This window comes from Theropithecus gelada, chromosome 10 (genome assembly GCF_003255815.1).
Source record: "Theropithecus gelada isolate Dixy chromosome 10, Tgel_1.0, whole genome shotgun sequence".
Taxonomy (NCBI): domain Eukaryota; kingdom Metazoa; phylum Chordata; class Mammalia; order Primates; family Cercopithecidae; genus Theropithecus; species Theropithecus gelada.
In genome coordinates, this window is record NC_037678.1 from 44,104,956 (window position 1) to 44,128,298 (window position 23,343).

The following is a 23,343-nucleotide window of genomic DNA, read 5'->3' on the forward strand; positions in this document are numbered from 1 at the left end:
CAGGTGCAGGACTGGGGCTGGGGATGGAGAGGTGAACACAAACAGAGCCATCAGGGTGCCCTTGGCTCAGAGCGGGCTGGATGTGACCCCCGGGATCCCACTGGTAAGGTTCCTGCTTGGGGTGGGAGGGTAGCAAATGCCAGGAGCCCCAGCATGCCCCTCATTAGATGCTGGCTGAATCCATTGTAACGTGTCCACAGATGGGAACACCTTACAGCCAGAAATAGAACATAGTAGAAAGATGACTTTGTGTCAATGGGAAACTGTCTTTACAAATTAAGTGAAAAAATCAAAACAGAGTGCTTTAAATTCACATACGCATTTTCCCCCAGAAAAAAATGCTGAAAAATCTGATAATAATTTTTGATTTGGGAGGGAGGGACTAGGATAGAAGGAGAGAGAAGCTTCACCTTATGCTGTTCACTGTAGAGCACTCTGGAATTTGTTTTTGTTTTTCTAGGCTCCAGCTCTATTTAAAAACTAAAATATTTGTGTGTGTGTTTTTAAAAAAAGCCAATCTTGGTGTGAGATGGAAGTGCCTGGTCTGTAGTAGGCACACATACAAAATATCTGTTGAAAGAGTAAATGAATAAAGGGAGGCCAGGGAGGGTGAGAGACAGTGGAGCAGGTTTGCATACTTACGAGAGAAAAAAAGAGGTTGAAGACTCAAGAGAGACAGAGAGGGAGATGGGGCTAGGGAGGGAAGCTGGAGAGAGAAGAGACAGGGATGAGTGGGGTGTTTGGCACAGGGGTGCCCTCCTGCTGAGGATGCAGTTCCATTGTCCTAGGGGCAGAAGTAGGGTGTGAGGGGGCATCACCCACAGAGCAGAAGCAGGTAGGGGCCGGGAGCCCCTTCTTATGAGCATGCTTGGGAAGGGCACTGAGGTGGAAGGAGGGAGGAAGGAGCCACAGCTTGTCCAAGGGCAGTTCTGGTGCCCAATCCAACAGCTCTTGAGGGCAAGGAAGTGGGATGAGGTGATTAATATTTTCGAGACCAAATTGCAGCGGTAAGGCTGGAATGAGAAGAGAGTGAGAAACTGGAGGCTGAGAGTTATTGCAGGAGAAAATTCCTCCTAGACAGGTATCACCATAGGTGTGGTCAACTGAGGGGAGGTATGGGGATGCTGCAGGCTGCCCCCGGGTTCCATTCTCCTCCTCTCTCACTGTGGTGGGAGCCCTGTCTTAGCTGGGCATGTGGCCGTGGAGAGGTGGTAGAAGGTTTCCCCGCCTCCCTTGCAGCTAGGTGTGGCCAGCAATGTGGCCACCGGAAGGACACAGCCCCTGCTTTCCTTCCCCTGGTAGAAATATAGACCTGCTGTGAGCTCAGTTGGACCATGCTGATGAAGGTCACACCTAAGGATGGGGCAGAGCCACACACCAGAAGGAGCCTGGGCAGAGCCATCACACTGGCCCCAACTCTCCCTCCCACAGATGAAAAGTCAACTTCCACCTCATTGCAGTGGCTGTTACTGTGGGTCTGCATCAGAGCAGCCAAAATTGTGTCCTCATTATTGGAATGAAATGAGAAGTTAAAGGGTTCTGCACCAAAGGTGGGGACCAGCCACCCACAGACACATGATGGAGATGAGACTCCAAGAAGGGAGGAAGAGATGTGAGGCATGTACCCAAGGCCTCAGGGGGCCAAAAGCAGTGCCAGGGGCTGCAGATGATGCCTGCCCGGAGGGCAAGCATGGGGGTATGTTTCCAATGACAGAGGAGCTTTTGGACAGAGGAGGAGGAGGCATGTTCTAGACACAGCTCTAGCTCAGCACTTGCAACCAGGGAGGCTGACTGCAGGTGAAGACCAAGGTTATCAAGCTGGGAGCTGTGGCTTCAGCTGGTCTCGAGGTCCAAACAGAACTCAGGTGGCCAGGCCAGACAGACTCTCCTGGACCTCCTCCTTCTGCCCTGCTGGGCCCTCAACACCCTCTTCCCGCCCAAGTGTGTCCCTATCAGCTTCCCCCCAGGCCAGCAGCCCCTGGCCTTTCTTCCTGTACAAGGGCCAATTCAGGAAAACCAACGATATTAACAGAATCCTTTTTCTTCTTTCTTTCTTCAAGAAATTATATCCTTGTTAATCAGGAAATGCAATATCTGAAACTGCATTTAAGCTCCTTTAATAGGTTCTCAATTACCGAAGGGGTTCATTTTGGAGGCTAAAATTTCAGCAACGCCACAACCAGCCTACCCCACGGCTCAGATTAGAATGTTGCCCTTCCGAACAAATTTCACTCTTGAGCAAGATGCTTTTGAAGCTAGCTTACATTGTCTTTGCTTGGCTGACTTTGTACGCTATTGAATTGGAAAATGTGGTTTGTATTATAAGGCCTCTTAATAATGTATTTTTTTGAAACAAGGGACTTTTCCATTGCAAATGAGACAGAGAACGCCATAGTTAGTACAAAAACGCCTCAGTCTGTTTTGAAACATAATTTTCATTAGCCAGGTTTTTCACCATAACAGGGATTTAAATTTTATTTTAAAAACAGCCTGCCACTGCCCCCCTCCTCAGGACATATATTTATGCATATGCCTCCACAGGAAAAGATCTAGAGAGCTGCACAAACCGATAATATCGTTGCTGCCGAGAAGGGAGAGAAATGATTGAGGTGTGTGTACAGGGAATTCTGCTTCTCTGCATGAGACTTCTCTTTTAATATGAGAATCTATTAATAGAGGCTGCACAAGGTCCCTTCTCTCACCAGCTGTGTAATCTTCAGTAAGTGCTGCTGGTTGAATTGTGTCCCCCACCCAAATCCATATGTTGAAGTCCTGACCCCCAGGGCCTCAGCATGTGTGACCTCATTTGGAGATAGGGTCTTTGCAGAGGTCATCAAGTTAAAATGAGGTCATTCAGGTGGGCCCTCATCCAGCATGACCTCACAGAAAGGGGACATTTGGACATTTTGACCTGTGTCAAAGGAAGACGATGTGAAGAGATGCAGGGAGAAGGTGGCCATCTACAAGCCACAAGAAAGACCTGGAATAATCCCGGCCCAGCCTCAGAAGGAACCAACCCAGCCTGCACCTTGAGCCCAGACTCATGGCCTCCAGCAGGATGAGAACATAAATTCCTCTTGTTTTAGCACCCCATCTGTGGACATGGTGCAAGCTTGTAGCACCCCAAGGGTTTCTGGTGTCTCAGGATAAAGACCAAACGGCCCCACTCACCTGAGCCTCAGGGCCAGCTCTGGCCCCTGCACCCTCCTGGCCTGTCTGCCCCATGCTGATCCCCGACATTAGCTCTGTGTCTTCCTCGGCCATGTGGAGCCCACTCACACTGCCGTGTGGGGTTCAGCCTGGGCTTCAACCTCTGGAGGATGTAGCTGAGATCCCTGCCCCGGGGCATGGTGGGGGTTGAAGAGCAAGTGTGTGCTGGGGCTCAGGGAGGCATCTCGGCCTAGAAGGTCAGGCCCGTTCAGACTCAGGCCATGCCACTGTGGCCCCCAGCCCTGCAGCATTTGATAAGGCTTCTATCTGGCCCCAAGGGCGGGCTTCCTGGGCACACCCCCCATGCAGTCAGGCACACGCTCCCACACTCAGAAGGGCCCCACACTGGCCTTAACGCTCTGTCGTCATCGTCTTGAAATTCTTAATACTTTTTGAACAAGGGGCCATGCATTTTCAATTTGCACTGGCCGTCAAACTAGGCCACTGGTCCCGGTGCTCCATATTTGTTGTGTGACTCTGGCAGGTACGGCACTAGGGTTGGCAGATGACAAGTCGAGGGAGACAGAGGCGTCCTCAGTCCTCCCAAGCTCCCAGTCGGCTGAAGGAGGCATGTGAGCACGAAGCATCCCGATCTGCACCAGTTGGAGCCAGTGTCCAGCAGGCCATGGCCAGAAAGGACCCCACTATTGTTTCTGGAGGAGCACAGGGGGCAGCAGGCTCCAGGGGACACCAGAGGGCCCACCTTGAGACAAGGTCATGGGGGTGTTCTCACCGAAGAGCAGACGCTTGAGCTGAAGGAGGAGAATGAGCCAGAAGGCCCAAAAAGAGCATTCCTGGCAGACAGACCGGCTAGTGCACAGGCCCCAGGGTGGGTACAAGTGGGGCATGGCCAAGGGACTGCCAAGTGCTCAGTGGGTGCAGAATGCCAGGAGATCATGAGACAGGAATCACAGGCAAAGTACAGGGCTCATAGAACTTCGGAATGGAAGGGGCTTTCAACAGGACTCACTTGATCAAATGTGCATTTTTATTCAATATTTGAGGACTACAAATATATGTATATTTTGAAACACAGTTGACAGCCGGGCACAGTGGCTCATACCTATAATCCCAACACTTTGGGAGGCCGAGGCAGGAGGATCACTGAGCCCAGGAGTTTGAGACCCGATTGGGCAACATAGCCAGACCCCATCTCTACCAAAAAAAAATTTTTTTAATTAGCTGAGTGGTGCACACCTGTAGTCCCAGGTACTCAGGAGGCTGAGGCCAGAGGATCGCTTGAGCCCAGGAGTTTGAGGCTGCAGGGAGCCAATCCCATTGCACTCCAGCTTATGTGACAGAATGAAACCCTGACTCAAAAAAAAAAAAAAAAAAAGGAAAGAAAAGAAAAGAAAGAAGAGAAGAGAAAAGAGAAGAGAAAGAAAAGAAAAGAAACAAAAAGAAAAGAAAAGAAAAGAATAGCTCTCTCTGGGCTTGGACCTAGTTCGCGGTCACATGGCCAAACTTACCAAGAAAGTCAGGATCGTCGGTAAATACGGGACCCACTGTGGGGCCTCCCTCTGGAAAATGGTGAAGAAAATTGAAATCAGCCAGCACACCAAGTACACTTGCTCTTTCTGTGGCAAAACCAAGAAGAAGAGACGAGCTGTGGGGATCTGGCACTGTGGTTCCTGCATGAAGACAGTGGCCGGCGGTGCCTGGACATACAATACCACTTCCGCTGTCACGGTAAAGTCCGCCATCAGAAGACTGAAGGAGTTGAAAGACCAGTAGACGCTCCTCTACTCTTTGAGACATCACTGGCCTATAATAAATGGGTTAATTTATGTGAAAAAAAAGGAAAAAGAAAGAAAGAGAAAAAAGAACAAAGAAACACAGCTGACCCTTAAATCACGTGAGTTTCACCTGCCCGGGTCACTTATCCCCAGATTTTCTTCTACCTCTGCTGCCCCTGAGACAGCAAGACTAGCCCCTCCTCTTCCTCCTCCTCAGCCTACTCAACATGAAGATGATGAGGATGAAGACCTTTATGAGGAGCCACTTCCACCTAATGAATACTAAATATGTTTTCCTTATGATTTTGTCAATAACATTTTCTTTTCTCTAGTTCACTTTATTGTAAGAATACAGTATATAATACATATTATATATGAAATATGTGTGAATTGACTATATTATCAGTAAGGCTTCCAGTTAACTGTAGACTATTAATAGTTAGGTTTTGGGGGAGTTGAAAGTTACTGGTGGATTTTCAGCTGTGTGGGGCATTGGTGCCCCTAACTCTGGTGTTGTGTTGTTAAAGGTCAACTGTGAACATAATGTGGATACCCGTGAGCCCAGCCCTCATCCCAGAAACCACAATGTTGCCCATGTCTTTGTCCACTCACCTGTTCTCCATTTCTGAATTTTGTGTTTATCCTTTCCTTATTTTTTTTCAGGGTACAGGTGCCCCCGAACAGGGTATTTTTTTAGCTGTGCTTGTTCCTGAGGTTGATGAAAGTCATGGCTCACTGTACGTATTCTTTTGCGTTTGCTTCTGGCACTCGATATTATGTTTCTAAGGTGTGAGCACACTATTAGGTGTGGCTGTAGCTCCTCCATTTTCACTTCTGGATAATATTCCAACGTGTGAGGAAGCTGCAAGTTATTTTTCTCTTCTATCTACGATCATCTTGTTTGTCTCTAGCTTTTGGCTTTTACAAATAAGGCTCTTAGGAACCTTCTTGGACTTGTTGCTGGGTGTACATATGACAAAATCATAGTCATGATCTCTTAATGCCTCATGACTCACATTAGTGGGGCCCAACCAGTGTGCTTTCTTAATGAAAGAAAAGAGATGGGAGTGGATGTCTCATAGTAAGAGCCAATATTGTTTCCTGAAACTTCTGTTTCCATTATGTGCATGTTTATGTGCCTGTGTGCACGCACTGTGAGTGCATATATATGTGTGTGCATGCTTGCATTGTGTGTGAGTGCATGTGTGTGTGCATGCTTGCATTGTGTGTGAATGCATGTGTGTGTGCGTGCTTGCACTGTGTGTGAGTGCATGTGTGTGTGCATGCTTGCATTGTGTGTGAGTCCATGTGTACGTGTGTGTGCATGCTTGCATTGTGTGTGAGTCCATGTGTACGTGTGTGTGCATGCTTGCATTGTGTGTGTGCACTGTGCATGTGTGCATGCTTGCATTGTGTGTGTGTGCACTGCATGTATGCATGCTTGCATTGTGTGTGAGGCATGTGTATGTGTGCATGCTTGCATTGTGTGTGAGTTCATGTGTGTGCATGTGTGCATGTTTGCATTATGTGTGAGTGCATGTCTCACACATTGTGCATGTTTGCATTGTGTATGTATGTGTCAGTGCATGTGTGTGCAGAGGCGTATATATCAGATGGTGATGTAAGATGTATTTCTGATTGTGATTCACAGAAAATGTTTGTAAACCACTGATCTCATGCTGTAAATGCCTATAAAGTTAACTTAGAAAAGTTATTTTACAGCCAGGCCCGGTGGTTCAAGCCTGTAATCCCAGCACTTTGGGAGGCTGAGACGGGTAGATCATGAGGTCAGGAGATCCAGACCATTCTGGCTAACACAGTGAAAGCCCGTCTCTACTAAAAAATACAAAAAACTAGCTGGGCGAGGTGGTGGGCGCCTGTAGTCCCAGCTACTTGGGAGGCTGAGGCAGAAGAATGGCGTAAACCCAGGAGGCGGAGCTTGCAGTGAGCTGAGATCGGGCCACGGCACTCCAGACTGGGCAACAGAGCAAGACTCTGTCTCAAAAAAAAAAAGTGTTATTTTACTAAGTACTCATCCCAATTTATGCTCCCATGGGCAGGGTTCCCATTGGTCCTCACCTACACTTGCTATTTTTGGAATTCATAAATTTTGATAATCCAATGTGTGCAGAATATAACCTTATTGGGTCTTAATTTGCACAGCCCTGATTATTAATGCGTTTGACAGTCTCTATGTATCTTTTTTTTTTTTTGAGACGGAGTCTCGCGCTGTGTCACCCAGGCTGGAGTGCAGTGGCGCGATCTCGGCTCACTGCAAGCTCCGCCTCCCAGGTTCACGCCATTCTCCTGCCTCAGCCTCCGAGTAGCTGGGACTACAGGCGCCCGCCACCACGCCCGGCTAGTTTTTTGTATTTTTAGTAGAGACGGGGTTTCACCATGTTAGCCAGGATGGTCTCGATCTCCTGACCTCGTGATCCACCCGCCTCGGCCTCCCAAAGTGCTGGGATTACAGGCTTGAGCCACCGCGCCCGGCCTCTATGTATCTTTATTTACCATTCTCGTTTCCTCTTCTGTGAAATACCAGCTTATGTCTTAACGTCTATTTTTCTCTGGTATGATTTATCTTCTCCTTTAGATTTGGAGGACTTCTTTACACATCCTATATCTTAATCCTCTGCTGGTCATGTGTGTTGCAGATGTCTTTTCATTCTCTTTATGGTATCTTTTGAATAACAGAAGTTCCTCATTTTAATAGGATCGTATTTACCAGGTTGTCTTTCTGTGCTTTTTGCACTTGCACATTTTAAGAAATCCTTTGCTAGCTCAAGATCATAAGATATTCTTCTACATTTTCTTCTAAAAGCTTTAGCATTTTACCTTTTTGTACATTTAAGTTTTTTCCCCCCATTGGAAGTTGATTTGGGGATATGAACTGACTTCTTTTTCCTTTCCATGGGGATAACCAATTGTCCTGGCTCTATTTCTTGACCAGCCCTCTCTTCTCCACTTATCAGTAACCCTGTCCTGTTATCTAGCAAGCCTCTGTAAATTTCAGGAGTCACCATCTGAGCTCTCTGTTCTATTGTTTTGGTCAATTTGTTTATCTTTTCACAGAATATACAATGCTACAGTTACTCGAGTTTTCAGTAAATCTTATAAGAGCTCTGATGCCCCTATATCTTACTGTTTTTCAATTCCTGACACCTTTGCTCTTTCATATACATTCTATAACCACCTTCTCAAGATCCTAAAAAAATAAGATAACCTGTTGGGATTTTGACTGGAATCTATTATACCTGTGAACCAGTTTGTAGAAGGTAGACATCTCTTAATATTGTCTATCCTTGAATGTATCTCACTTCATTTATTTATATCTTTAATGTCTTTCATGAAATTTTAATAATTTTCTCCAAACACACCTTGCATATTTTTATAAAATTTATTCCTAGGTATCTTATATTTTTTAACTACTGTTGTAAATGATATATTCCCTCCCCACAACTATGTGCTGTTATAAAATATAATTGATTCTTATATATTGATTTCTTTTATCCAGACATCTTTCTAAACACTTATTATTTCTAATAATTTATCTGTAGATTTTGAGTTTTTACATAGACATATCATCTACAAATAGTGATCATTTTATTTCTTTTAAAATACGTATACCTTTTATTTCTTTTTCTTCTTTTGCTATAAGGACTGTCAGTAAAACATTGAAAGTCATTGTCATTCATTGTGATGGAGGCATCCTTGTCTTATTTATTCCTGATCTCAGAAGTTCAGTATTTCATCACTAAGAAATATCATTTAGAATAGGCTTTTTTGGTACATAATGCCCTTAATCAGCATAGATACATATCAAACTATTTCTCATTTTTAAATTATGAATGGGTTTGGAATTTTATCAAATGCATTTTCTGCATCTTTGAAAAGATCTTTTAATCTGTAAATGTGGCAAGGATATTTACACATTTTTCTAATGTTAATGAGTTGCATTATTAGGATAGACCGAACATGGACATAATGTGTTATCTTTACATTCCATTTACTCATATTTTATTTACGACTTTTGCAACCATGTCCATAAATGCGATTGGCCTATACCTTTCCTCTCTCATACTGTCCTTAATTTTTCCTTTTCACACTGCCCTCAAAAGGATTCAGGGTCTCTGTCTTGCAAGAGTACTTTCCAAAACCCGGAAGGGTATTGAGTGTGAGAACCCTAGCAATGTGTTCACATGGACTTAAGTTTTTGAAAACATAGCAGATTTCAGTATTAATCAGTGAAGAGACAGTTTCTTCCCACTCTGTCTTTTGCTGGTTCTTTCACTGGTTCTTCACACTCTGCCTTTTGCTGTGAGTGTTGAAGTGACCGCGGGCACTTGGGGGATCAGCTTACGGAGAGGTTGTGTTGAGAATTATTTTAGTTAGTGCCGTTAAGTTTGTGTGTATGCAGCCACTTCCATATGTCATTAAGTTCTCGCTAGCAAGGTCAGGGTAGGACTGGCTTCCCCAAATACCCCTGCTTCTCACTGTCCTACCTGCCCACTGTCATGGTGTGAAGATGCACCATGAATGTGTCCTCAGCACCAATCACTAGAACTATGGGGCAGTGGAGAGACAGGTGTGAAATGTGCAGAACCAGAAGCTAGTCTAGGGAAAGTTGTTGCAAATCTCATAGCTTATACATGAAAGAAAATTCACAGAAGTTTTCCAAATTTGATAATCTAAAAACTTATGACATTATAATAATGAGTTGTTAAGCTGAAAAAGAAATCTCCTGAATGATCGGTAACAAAAAATATTTTTACAACAAAGGAAGAAGAAAGAATAAGCGGCCTTTCTACTCTTGCCATAGAAAATGAAAATATGAAATCTTTGTCATGTGGAGAGGTAAAGCCAACCCAATCTAAAAAGTGTAGGAAAACACTATGTAGAAGACTCAATTGAATAATAAAAATAATATACGAGTTCTCTAAATTTTGTGTTTGTGGTACGTGTCAGCTTTATAAAATTTGTAATTTATTGTTATTTTCCAATTCTAAATATTTACTTTTATGCCAATTTTGAATTTTTGTATGAATTTCCATTCTTTTTCTTTTTTTTTTTTTTTTTTTTTTTTTTTTGAGACGGAGTCTCGCTCTGTCGCCCAGGCTGGAATGCAGTGGCCGGATCTCAGCTCACTGCAAGCTCCGCCTCCCGGGTTTACGCCATTCTCCTGCCTCAGCCTCCTGAGTAGCTGCGACTACAGGCGCCCGCCACCTTGCCCGGCTAGTTTTTTGTATTTTTTAGTAGAGACGGGGTTTCACTGTGTTAGCCAGGATGGTCTCGATCTGCTGACCTCGTGATCCGCCCGTCTCGGCCTCCCAAAGTGCTGGGATTACAGGCTTGAGCCACCGCGCCCGGCCTCCATTCTTTTTCTTAAGAGGGCCCCCGAAATTGAATAAACTTCAGGCTCTACAAAACGTAAATCTGCCATTCATACTAAGAGCTCACAGAGTGAGTTGGAGATTGCACCCTTTTTCTACTTTCTGGACGAGTTTATGTAAAATTGGAGTGATATTGTTCTTTTCTTCTCTTTTTTTATCCAGACAAAGTTTCACTCTTGTTGCCCAGGCTGGAGTGCAGTGGCCTAATCTCGGCTCACTGCAACCTCTGCCTCCCAGGTTCAAGCGATTCTTTTGCCTCAGCCTCCAAAGTAGCTGGGATTACAGGTGCCCGCCACCACACCCAGCTAATTTTTTTGTATTTTTAGTAGAGACAGGGTTTCACCATGCTGGCCAGGCTGATCTAGAAACTCCTGACCTCGTGATTCGCCCGCCTCGGCTTCCCAAAGTGCTGGGATTACAGGTGTGAGCCACCGTGCCTGATCCTAATTTTTTTTTTTTTTTTTTCTTTGTAGAGATGGGTTTTCTCCATGTTGCCCAGGCTGGAGTCTCAAACTCCTGGACTCAAGCAATCCACCCGCCTCAGCCTACCAGAGTGCTGGGATTTCAGGTGTGAGCCACTGCACCTGGCCTGCCTGGTTTTGTTTGTTTGGTTGGTTTTGTTTGTTTGTTTGATTAGTGTTTGATGTTGGTTTGGGTTACATTTGGGGCGGGGAGCAGATTTTTAAATTATTCCTCAATTTCTTCAACACTTACAGAACTATTCAGGTTATAAACACACACGTTGGATCATAAACTACTTTTTTTATAAAAACGTGCTGGATCTGTAGTTTTGTCTCTTTTTCATTCTCAGTATTATTAATCTCTCCTCTCCTCTTTTCCCCCTACTCACTCACTCTCCTTTCCTTTCTTTCCTTTATTTGATCAATCTTAGCAGAGGTTGATCTAATCTCTCAGGGGTTTCACAGAAGCAACTTAGACCTCATTCATTCTCTCTTCTAGTTTTGTTTTCTATTTTATTAGCATCTGCTTTTTTCTTCTCCTTTATTTCGGCTTATTCAATTTTTCTATTTCTAACTTCTTAAATTGGATGGTTATCTTTAATTCTTAGGCTTTCTTCTTTTAACAATATGCTCATAAGCCTATAGGTTTACCTCAAAGTATTGATTTTTATCTGAATTCCATGAGTTTTGATGTGTACTATTTTTACTTTTTGCTTAGTTCTAAGATCTGTGTTCTTTTGATTTTGATTTTGATTTCTCCATTGATGCCTGAGTGTTTGGGAAGTGTTTTTAATTTCCAAACACATAGAAATGTTTTAAATATCTTTATTACTGGCTTTTAATTTATTTGCATTGCAATCAGAACTGTAGCCTGTATAATACCAATTCTTTGAATTCTTTGAGACATTGTATGGCCTAGTATGGGGTCAGTTTTTGTAAATGTTGCATATGTGTTTGAAAAGAATGTTCACACTCTAATTGTTGGACACAGTAATATATATGTGTGTGTGTGTATGTGTGTGTACATTAGTCCCTCCCTTAACCTCAGGGGAGGCATTCCAAGACCTCCAGTGGGTGCCCCAGACTGTGGATAATACCAAATCCTATGTATACTATGTTTTTTCCTCTTATCGCATTGTATAGGGCAGGCAGTGTATATGTGGATACACTAGACAAAAGGGGGGTTCACATCCTGGGTGGGATGGAGCAGGATGGTGCAAGATTTCATCATGCTACTCAGAACAGCACTCAATTTAAAATGTATGAGTTGTTTATTTCTGGAATTTTCCATTTAATATTTCCAGATCATGGTTGACTGCAGGTAACTGAAACCACGGAAAGCAAAACCGCACATGAGGGGACCACTGTGTACACTATGCTTACATAACACACATGCATACACACACATACACACACAGATGCACACACAGGCACACACATATATATGAAAGGAATTAAACTTGTTCATTGTGTTTTTTAAGCTTTTGTGTCATTACTGATCTTTTGTCTACTTGGTCTATAAATAATCAGAAGAGTTGTGCAAAACTATGCCATTATAATGATGGATTTGTCAATATTTCGCTCTAGCTCTAGCAATGTTTGCTTTGTATGTTCTGATATGGCCGTCTTTTCTTGGCAGGTTGGACCTTTTGTGGAGTGACCACCTTTATCCCTAATAGCGCTTTTTATTGCATATCGTACTCTACCTGATTTTGATGTAGCCACCCATTTTCCTTTTACTTAGTATTTGGCAAGTTTTGTGAATTATTTCACTTTCATACTTTCTGTGTCCCTATAATTCAAGTATGTCTGTTGTAAATAACACATAGCTAGGGGTTTCAAAATCCAATTAGATAATCTCTGTTAATTGGTAATTAAACCATTTACATTTTTTCATATTTGTTTTTAACCATCTTTTATTTCCCACAAACTACACTTTTTATGCTCCTTTTCTCCTTTCTTGCTTTTTTTTAATATTTAAGGAATTAGTTTATTTATACTTACTCTTATCACTTTATCTTTCTTCTGGTTTAGAAGTTACACAATGCTTCTATTATTTTAGCAGCTAACTCTTGAAATTATAATATCTTAACTCTTTTCCTGATTAATGCAAGAAATTTAGAACACTAACCTAATCATTTATCTTCCAAATTACATACTTCTGTTTTCCAGGATTTTTGTTCTGTCCTTTTCCTCTTTTCTTAACCCCACAAAATTAGAGGGTATTATTTTATTTCTTTATTTAAAGAATTACATTTTCCAATTCTTTGCTTGTTATTTCTTCTTAAAACTAAGACCTTCCCAGCCTGGCCAACATGGTGAAACCTCATCTCTACTGAAAATACAAAAATTAGCCAGCCATGGTGGTGTGTGCCTGTAATCCCAGCTACTCGGAGGCTGAGGCAGAAGAATTGCTTGAACCTGGGAGGCAGAGGTTGCAGTGAGCCAAGATCGTGCCACTGCACTCCAGCCTGGTGACAGAGCAAGACTTCATCTAAAAAGAAAAACAAAAAACAAAAAACAAAATAAAACAAAAAAAAAAACCTTCCCTCCAGTAAATTTTCCTTCCTAATAAATTTCTTTGTTTAGAAGTTCATTTAATAGAGTGTAGGATGATGAACACTTTCAGTATTGTTTATTTGAAAATGTCTTTGTTTTGCCCTTGTTGTTGAAAGAGTATTTTGATGGGTACACAAATCTAGGTTGGTGACTACTTTCTGTTTGGTGCTTTGCAGGGTCAAGTGTTTATTTCTTTGGATTTTTCTTAATCCCACTTGGTACTCACTGTGCTTCCAGTAGTTTAGTGTCTTTTAGCACTTCTGGAAAATTGTTAGACATTCTTCTTCACTGATTGCATCTCCTCTACCCTTTCTTTTTTTTTTTTTTTTTTTTGTCTTTATGGAAGACATTAGTTAGACTGTCTCATGATAGCTCCTATGTCTCTTAACCGCTTCGTCTTAGTTTGCATTCCCTCTCTTTTTTTCCTAAATTTTGGGTAATTTCTTTACATCTATTTTCCAATTCACTAATCTCCTTTTCAACAGTGTCTAATCTGTTCCCTGAACCAGCCACTAAGTTCTTATTTCAAAAATGTTATTTTTGTTTCTCAAAGTTGTATTTGTTCATTTTCCAGATCTGCTTGGTCATTTTTACGGCTCATGCTGTTCGCTCATTTTTTAACTTACATGTTTTATTTTATTAAACATTTCATGTATATTATTCTATATTCTGTGATAGAGAATTCCAATATCTGATATTCATTTTTTGCTTCTGCCAGCTGTTACTCCATAGTGGATTGTTTACTTGTGTATTGGGGGATCTTTGAGAATTCAGATTTATTTGATCTTAATCTGTGAAAAATATTATAATTGAAAATAATAATGCTTCCTTCTAGAGATTATTTATATTTGCTTCTCCCAGGAGCCAGGGGCATCAGTAGCTTGGGAGCACTCTAGCCCCTGGTCTGCCCAACCTCATGCCACAGGCAAAGAAGACAATGACATCTGTCCTCTGGAGGGGCTCTCCAGGCCCCCCTTAAGCTCACTTTGGGAGCCAGAGAACTCAGAAGCTTCCCTACTTTATGAAAAAGCATAATTTATACCAAATCTAGTTAGGCACAGTGGGGAAGGCCCTCAGAATATTCAGATAAGCTGTACTGCAGAAGCAGAATGCTGATTTGCATTTTTTAAAGATCATGCTTGCTGCTGCGTGGAGAATGAATTACAGGGGCCAGAGTGAGTGCCAGGGAAACAGCGAGAGGCCCCTGTCAGCCTTTCATCTGAAAAATGATGGTGACTTGAGCCAGAGTGATGGCAGTGAAAATAAACAGAAGGGTATGAATCCAAGTTAATGGAGTATATGCTGATTAACTTGCGCCCCTTGTTTATTTGTAGGCACGGAAATGTGTGATTAACCACAAAGCTTCATTAACTTGTCATTTCCCTTCCAATATTCATATGTTAGACTTGTAAAAATGAAAACTTTGCTTTCTATATTTGCTAATATCCAGTGTGGCCCAAGATCTAAGGACACAGGCACTCTTGTACATCACTGAGGGAAGATCAATTGAAACAGTATTTTTGGAGGACAATTTGGCCAAATCTATTGACATGTTAATGCACATTCAATTTTTCTGTTAAGAATTTCCCCAATGGAGACCCAGAATATTTATACCAAGACATATTTAAAAGGGTGTCCAATGTATTGTTGTTTTGATAATTGCATATGTGTGTGTGTCTGGGTACCACGACCTAAATGACCATTAACAGAGGATTGCTTAGCTACATCAAGATTCATCTAAATAATGGAATACTATTTTGTCTTTTCCATAAGAGATAAGTCTGCAACAGAAAACTATCTCTGATAATTTAAGTGTAAAAAGCAAAATGCAAAACGATGTGTGTAGAAAGATTGCATTCATTAAAAAAAAAAAAAAAAAAACTTTAATAGCAGAGATCGGCATGAAACCATTTTTCTGGGAGGATACACAAGGAACTGTTAAAGTGATTCTGTTTGAAGGAAGCAACCAAGGCTTCAGGGTAGGAAGAGACTTGCAGTTTTCATTTTACACCTTTTTTTATACATTTTGAAAATTCCACTGCAAGCCACATATTGCTTTTGTTTGAAGAGTTTAGCCTGTTTTTATTGGACTCTTCTTGATTAGGGCACCGGCCTCCCTGAGTTATTACATATCCTGCTTCTGCCCCTGCATCATCTCTGATTTCTCCGCTGCAGACTGTGAATGTGTGAATGTGTGTTAGTCCCCACAGTCTTAAAAAAAAAAAAAATCAACTGTCCACAAAGATCGCTAAACCTATTGTTCAGTTAAAACAATAGATTTCAAATAATAGGTATAGGGTGACCCCATTTTTATAAAAATGATAATTGGATAAATACAGGTATGTATGTATAAGGAAAAAAAAGCCTAGAAAGATTTATTATTCATTCAACAAAAATGTATTGCCCGCCTACCATGGGCCAGGCATTGTTGTAGAGATGGAAGTTCAGAGGGGACCAAAGTCCCTGTGCTGTGCCTTTTGGCACCCCCAGACTCTAGAAGCTGGAAGGTAATGTATACCAGCAGGTTAATGGCAGTTCACTCTGGGTTAGGTGACTGTGGACGTGCTTTTAAATCATCTTTGTGCTTTCCTGCATTTTCTGATTTATTTTTTATTTTTTTGCCCTGTGTATGGCATAAAAGAACTTACATAAAAATAATAATTAAACCATTAAGCACAATCTATCTCACACATCTCCCTGGTTTCGACTTTCTTCTCTGTCCATAGCCAAGTTGCTACACTCATCCATGCAATATTTGGGACACACAGATGCTAACATTTTTTTTGTTGTGTGTATGGAAATTAGATTTAACTGGGCATCCTGCATTTTATCTGCAACCCTATTTATCAAACAACTTGCTCCCCACTCTGACTGTGCCCCTTGCCTGGCCTCTGCCTGAGCCTTCTCCCTCAAGCCACTTCCCTGGGGACTCTGCCTCTCCAGAGGCTGGCTTCTCCAGCCCATTATCGTCCCCAGGTGCTGTGTGGAGAGGTGACTGGGCCCAGCTGGGTGCCCTCTCTATATGCTCAGAATGTACCCCCTAAATGTGGTACTCCTCCCCAGTTCTCTATCTCAGACACCTGCACCCCATCCTTCCCATGTCCCAGGCTGAGAAGCTGCACCCCACTTCACCTTACAAGGTAGCTTCCCCATCTTTGGCCCCAGCCTCAGAGCCTCCTTGCTCAGGAATTGACTTGGTACCCACAGGCCCTCTCAAGTCCCTCCTTCCCCAGCCCTCAGATGTGCACAACATCATCTTTAATGCAAGTCAGCAGGGGCCTTAGAGCCTGGGCCTCCCACCACCTGTCACCAGGTGCCATTCCGGCCATTTGGCCACATCTGATTGTTACTGTTCTGTAATTGAGTCAACATTTCTCTCCACATCAACTAGCTCACTCTCACTTAACTTATTTTTAAAAATAATCTATCCCTCTGTGCCTTAGCCTCATCCTAACAGCAACCCAGGATTGACGTGTCAGTTATTGAATTGAGTCAAAATAGACATGAAATTAATCCAATGCAAAATGTCCACCATGGACCCCTGGAACGGTGGGCAGTGCCACCCAGGAGGCACAGCCAGTGTGGAAAACACTGCTTTTCAAAGCACACACCTGATCTCACCCCCTGCAAGCCCCCTGCCCACCTCCTGGAGAACATTCCAGCCCCGAGAAGCAGCGGGTAAGGCCTCCCTCCGCACCTGCCGCTCTGTGCTTCTCTAGCTCTCCCCATGACAACCCTCTGTACGGTGCCACCATCACGCATGGACTAATTACATCCTCCTCCATCTCTCTCTGCTGGTTCACACCTCCCTGCTACCTTTGCAGCTCCTGCCTGGAGTGCCCATTATAGCTCTCTCCATCTGTCAAGCAGTTTCCTGTCTTGCAAGACCTCAAAGCACACATAGGCAGTGGGGCCCCTCTGGAGGCCCCTCTTCTCTTTGAGCTCCTTTTGGTAAACTGGACCAGTATTAGGCAGAATAATTGGCTTGGAATGTCAGACCCTGAGCCCTTGTAGATGCCTCTGCGCTCTGCAACCCCATGGCCAAGCACATAGTACGTGCCCAATAAATGCTGAGCCAAGACCAGGGCTGTAAGTGCAGGTGGAAAGAGGCTAGGGGTTTACAGTTACTGGACCGTTTTGAATTTAGGCCTCTCCACCTGAGGGTTATGTGACAGAGGCGAGATACTGTCAGGCTTTCCCTTCTGAGCCTCCGTTTTGGGGTCTGTAAGATGGGGGCAGTCATCACCCCACTGGAATGTTTGTGATAAGGGTCGAGCAGATCCATGAATATGGGCTTCGAAGACTCCAGAGCTTTACCAAAAACGTGCATCTTGTTATTGTGGTGGTAACCATGATACTCTGATGACTCACCCGCTGTGGTCATCCAGTTAGCACTGCTTTGTCCCCTTCCTGAGCTATATGTGCTCTTCCCAGGGTAAGAGCACAGCTGGGCCGGGGTCATGAGGGAAGGTGAGAATTACAAGCCTGTTTATTTAACATTTAGGAAGCCAACACATTTTCCTGTACCTTCTCTGCAACACTTAAGCCAATATTTGCGTCTTTGGGATTTTATTTGTATGGTAATTTAAAAATAGGGTGCGGACTTACAGCGGGTCTTTCTCCTGAAACTCTAAAAGCACATTAATTTTCTAGATGGTAAAATAATGCAATAATTAAATATTACCATTTATCTTAAAATCTGGTAACTCCTAGCAAAATGGGTTTTTCGAAACATGATGTAGGTTTTCCCACAAAATTGCACTCTAGGGAAATTTCTTAGTTTGAATGTATGAAAGAGACCACGAACTTAATCTCAACACAATGTAAGAAAGATTGATTTGTTAAATTACAATAATTTTCTTTCATTTAAAATCTCAGTGCTTCCTGTTGCAGCTGACCCAAAGGCCCCCGTATATGTGTCTTTGGGGAGAGGCCCAAGGAGCCGAGATGTCTTGTTTCATTGTTTATGAAGCTTCCCACATGCCCTTTTATGTGGTTCCAACTGGAGCTTTTGTTCTGTTGTTGCAAACTTCTCTGAAAGAGGCAACGCTAGGTGACCCTTCGCCCTTGGCTTCAGTCTCTAAATACGTTCTCTGCGCGAGTGGAAAGGAAGATCTCCCATGTGGAAGAAAGGTTGGGCACCAGAGCTGGCCTTGGTGGGCTCCTTCTTCCCCAAGGACTGGGTGGAACGAGGGAGGTTGGGTGACCCTGGGCTGGAGGCCGAAGCTGGAGCCGGCGGTGTGAGGGTTCGCCACAGTATCCCAATCGCCCCTACCAAAGCTCAAGAGGGCCCCCTTGTGGAAGCTCCCAAGAACAGCTCGGTGAGTGGTGTGTTTCCCCCCACGCTGGGGTTCCTCCCAGTCACCCCCGACATCTTGGGGCAGGTCTCAGATCCAAGGATACTCAATGGAAACCACCATCCTCCATCCCTATCTCCTCAAAACCTAAATATTTGTGCGACACGACAAGATTCTTGGCCCCTCTGGGGAAGAGCTGGTGGAGAACCAGTTGCCAAGGCTCCATGAAGAGTTCAGTCCCTCAAATTGGAATCCCAAGAGTCTTTCTCAGGCACCCTTTCTGGGTTCTGAGGGGCCTTCACCGTGATGTATACGAATATCTTCTTTCTTGTTGAATGTGTCAAAACCTTGTGATTATCTTGCCAAAGTCCTGTTCTACAGAACAATGAAAGCTTCAGCCTTCTGCCAAGAGAGCTAATAAGAGTTCAGTCCAACGGGAGACTCCCAGATACACATTCTGTTTGGCAAACACTGACTCCTAACTACACCCCTTAGGGCAGTCCCAGAAAATTCAGTGAGATCCAGGCACGTTCAGAACCCCTTTTACACAGTGATGCTACAAGCTATCATCATCCCCTCACCGACTCCTCCAAGCACCAGGTGGGATGTTGGCATCAGTGGACAGCATTGGCCAAGTTTGGTATAAATAATGTCTACAGACCAACGTGCAAGCTGGGAACACAGCAGCTAAAGTTGGGCTAACGAGGCCTTGTCTCCAAGATACCGGAACATCTGGGTGAAAAAGGAAACGCTCCCATCCATCACCCTGCTGCCTTGGCTCTTTAGAAACAGCTGGCCTGTGGCTGGGATGTTCCAGTTTCCAACTGGGTGGGAACCTCAGCCAGAGCGAGAGTAATTAGTGTTATCATGGGGCCGAGGGAGAGTTTTCATGTGCACAGTTTTCATTCTGGAACATTCCTAAACAAACAAACAGAAAAACCTAGCTTATGAGCCAGGCTTGGTGGGCCAGAACTCATTTCCCCAGGCCCCCATTCCTTTCCCATTCTGTGGACTGTGCACTTCCTTTCTCTCAGCAGGAGAGGCTAAGCAGAGGCCTCAGGGATGTATCCTCAGTGACCAGCCACTTCCTCATACACAGCATTTTCCATTGTGATTTAAGCACATGTCACACAAACATGAAGCAGTCACCTTCTCCAGGTGGAACCAGGCAAGGCCCATCTTTGTCCTCCATCCCGTGCTCCAGCCTGACCTGAGACTTTTCATGGAGAACTGGGGGACCAGTAGTGAACCAAACCCTGTCCCTTTGATTGCCTTTCAACCCGCAGCTTCTTAATCCAAAGGACCTTCTGCTCCTCACATCCTCAGACCTGCTCTCCCAGGTACCCAGTTCCTCTTGACTTTCTCAGGGCAGCCTTCAACTCTCTGAGCGCACTGAGCAGAGGAGGACACATTCCAAAGGCTGGGATGCTGAAGGTTGCAGGGAATGGAGGGTACTTTTTTTTTAGAGCATATCATTTCTGTGTTTCCCAAGATAGCAAAGTCCAACCCACTTCCCAACCTGCCTCCCAGCCCTGAACACAAAGATTCTCAGATTAGGTGGATGAGGAGATTCAATTATAGCCAAATGAGAGACATGTGAGGTATCTGAGGACCAGCCATTCACACCAGAGGTTGGGGGCGGGCTCCTTAGAATGCAAAGGGTGTCTCCATATTTCTGTTTGCTGATGCAGCATCCAATAGTAGCGTCCAATCTGCAGCCTTCTCGGGTGAGTTCTGGTGGAAATCCCGCATGCCTTTTGTGCAGTGACTTCATTGGAAAGTACATCTCTGGCTGTAGCAGTGCTGTGATGGCTCTGTTTCCATAGCCAGTCTGAAGCTTACTGGCCACGCAGCAGGGGCCACCGTCGCAGCCAGCATATCTCCATTTGTAAAAGGCAGCCTCCTCTAATCAAGAGAGGTTATTTTTTGGGTGGGGAGCCATTGCTGAAATTTTTACTTAAAATATGTGTAAGCTTCCTCCAGGTCCAAACATTCTAGGTGAATTACCTCAAGCTGACAGTTTTGAAATAAACTAAAGGGTTTCAGACATTTTAAGAAAAAAAAAATAGCAAATCTTAATCCAAATCTCAGTATATAAAACAGAGCAACAGGTAGGGACCGTTTGGGCTAAAGCTGGGTCAAAGACTACATCTTACCTACTGGGTTGCCCTATCTGTTTCAAAAATAGCCCCAGGAGTCTTCAGAAGCCAACTTGAAAACATCTGATACAGCAAAATGTAACATGCATGCTCCATCCTTGAGCTAGAGCTCTGCTGTCTAATCTGGCAGCTGCCAGCCACACGTAGTCACAGGGCACCAGAAATGTGGCCTGTCTAAATTGAGTTGTGCTATAAGTATAAAATATACACCAAGTTCTGAAGACTTGATATGGGGGGGGGGTAAAAAGCACATAAAATATTTCATTAATTGTTGTATTTGTTACATGTTGAAATATAGTACTTGGAGCCAGATAAAATATATCATTAAAATTGATTTTACCTGTCTCTTTTTAGCTTTTTTAACGTGGCTACTAGAAAACATGCACCAATAAAATCACGTGCAGGGCTGACATTTATGGCTTGCATTATGTGCCTATGGAGCTAGTGGAGCCTTCCTGGGGGGTGCAGGACCATGTCAGGATCCTGGTTTCACTAGGGCAGGTTCCAAGGGTGAAAAGAGGCTTTGAAGCAAAGCACCTGGCATTCGCTTCTTAGGCCAGATCCAGCCTATCTAAGCCTGTGACATGATCTGATGCTCACACACTAATCTCCCTTCACCTACTTCTCTTTCCTCTCTACCTGCTTGGATCAGCCTGGGCCCCCAGCCTGCTGGGAACTCCCTGACTGATCACCCTTTCACCCTCAACCAGATTCTTGGCAATCCCAACAACTGTAAACTGTCTTTTTCTCCCCTCCTGCTTCAAGCCTGACTCTAACGGCCACATCCAGAGAGGTGGGAGAAGGGTCATCAAGGAACTCACACACATGCTGCTATGGACCACAAGCCATTCATTCATTCAGTGAAAAGTAGTCATTGTAAATAGCATGTATTGAACACTTAGTATATGAAGGCATTGTCCCAAGCACTTTCCATGACTTAACACAACAAATATGTATTGGGCATCCATCAGGCACTGTGCCAGGTGCTGGAGAATTAGCAGTGAGCAAGATAGATGAGGACTCAGCCCTCAGGAGGCTGGCAGAGTAGTGGAGTCACAGTGAGAGGAAGGGAGAAATGAGGGAAGGGAAGGGAAGGGAAGGGGAAGAGGGAGGGAGGGAGGGAGGGAAGGAGGGAAGAAGGAAGGAAGGAAGGAAGGAAGGGAGGAAGGAAGGAAGGAAGGAAGGAGAAAAGAAAAAGTTAAGAAGCCTAAAGTGACAGCCCACTAGCAGTGAGCACACCTAGCACCCAGATCTTGGTTTCTAAACACCATTTTCCAATAAAAGGAATCAGAGCTCCTTGGAAAAATGGCCAGTTTCAGGGATGGGACTGAAAACAATACAAAATGAGCCTGGAAGATCTTCTGGCACCAGGAAATGAGGAAATACTCCCCCCAAAATGACAAAGACATACAGAAAGGACACAGGAGATTAACTGGAGGAGCTCCCAATGACCAAATCAGGGACAATTTCAGCCACAAAATAAATAATGATAGTAAAGTGTTATAATCAATAAAGTAAAAATAAATATTCAGGAGTTCATAGTAATATAAATAATTGAATAAAAAGATAAATGGGAGAGAAGGGACAGTACATTTTTACAGCACAATTACGGTTAATAAACTCAGAAAGAACTGGGCATAGTGGCTCATGGCTGAAATCCCAGCACTTTGGGAGGCTGAGACAGGCAGATCTCTTGAGCTCAGGAGTTCAAGACCAGTCTAGGCAACATAGTGAGACCTCATCTCTAAAAACAAAAATAAACTCAAAAAGAGTAATGGAACTAGAGAATGACCATTTGAAAAACAACACCAATAATAATTGTAGACAAGAATCATTGACACTTATCAATAGATGCTAAAATTAGTGGGGGAATGTATAATGAAGTACAAGGTATTTCCATTATCTCTGAGTATAGCCCCATAAGGTAATTGTTAATCACAGAGAGAAAAGTAGTAATTTAATAGTAGAGAAACTTGGTAGATGCCTCCTTAAGCCAGTGATTACAGTCAAGATCACCAGGAATGGGATGATTGCCTTGGTGTGCCTCCTGAGATGATGCACTGGGAAGGATACACCATCACTTCCACAACATTCTTACCAGAAACTCATGAGCAGAATTTACTCATGAGGAAACATCAGACCATCTCAAACTAAGGGTACTACAAAATAAGAGCCACTACTCTTCAAAAATGTCAAAGTCATAGAAGACAAAAAGAAAAGAAATGTCTCAGATTGAAGGAGACATGACAGCTCAATACAATGTGGGATCCTGGATTGGATGCTGGACCAGAAAGGGGACATTAATGGGACAATGGATGAAACTTGAATTAGGTCTGTAGACTCGTTAAGAACACTATATCAATGTTAATGTCCTGGTTCTGATCATTGCACAATGTCTGTGTAAGATGTTAACCTGTAGAGAAACTGGACAAAGCATACACTAGAACTCTTTCTATCATTTTTGCAACATTTTTGTAAGTCTGAAATTATTTCAAAATGAAAAGTCAAAAAAGTAAACCGAAGCAAGA

General features: G+C 43.5%; 2 protein-coding genes across 3 annotated transcripts in view; both read left to right on the forward strand.

The window, feature by feature from the left end:
- Positions 1–23,343, forward strand: part of APCDD1L (APC down-regulated 1 like) — a 55,832-nt gene that overhangs the window by 14,606 nt on the left and 17,883 nt on the right. The gene's annotated exons all lie outside the window — the stretch shown is intronic.
- LOC112632539 (putative 60S ribosomal protein L37a) lies at positions 4,614–5,000 on the forward strand. The gene has a single exon (XM_025398213.1). The coding sequence runs from the start codon at positions 4,666–4,668 to the stop codon at positions 4,942–4,944; it is 279 nt and encodes a 92-aa protein (XP_025253998.1). The 5' UTR covers positions 4,614–4,665; the 3' UTR covers positions 4,945–5,000.

Bases quoted from the DNA above. Each gene is read 5' to 3' on its own strand.
- LOC112632539 (XM_025398213.1), top strand. From the start codon at position 4,666: ATGGCCAAACTTACCAAGAAAGTCAGGATCGTCGGTAAATACGGGACC.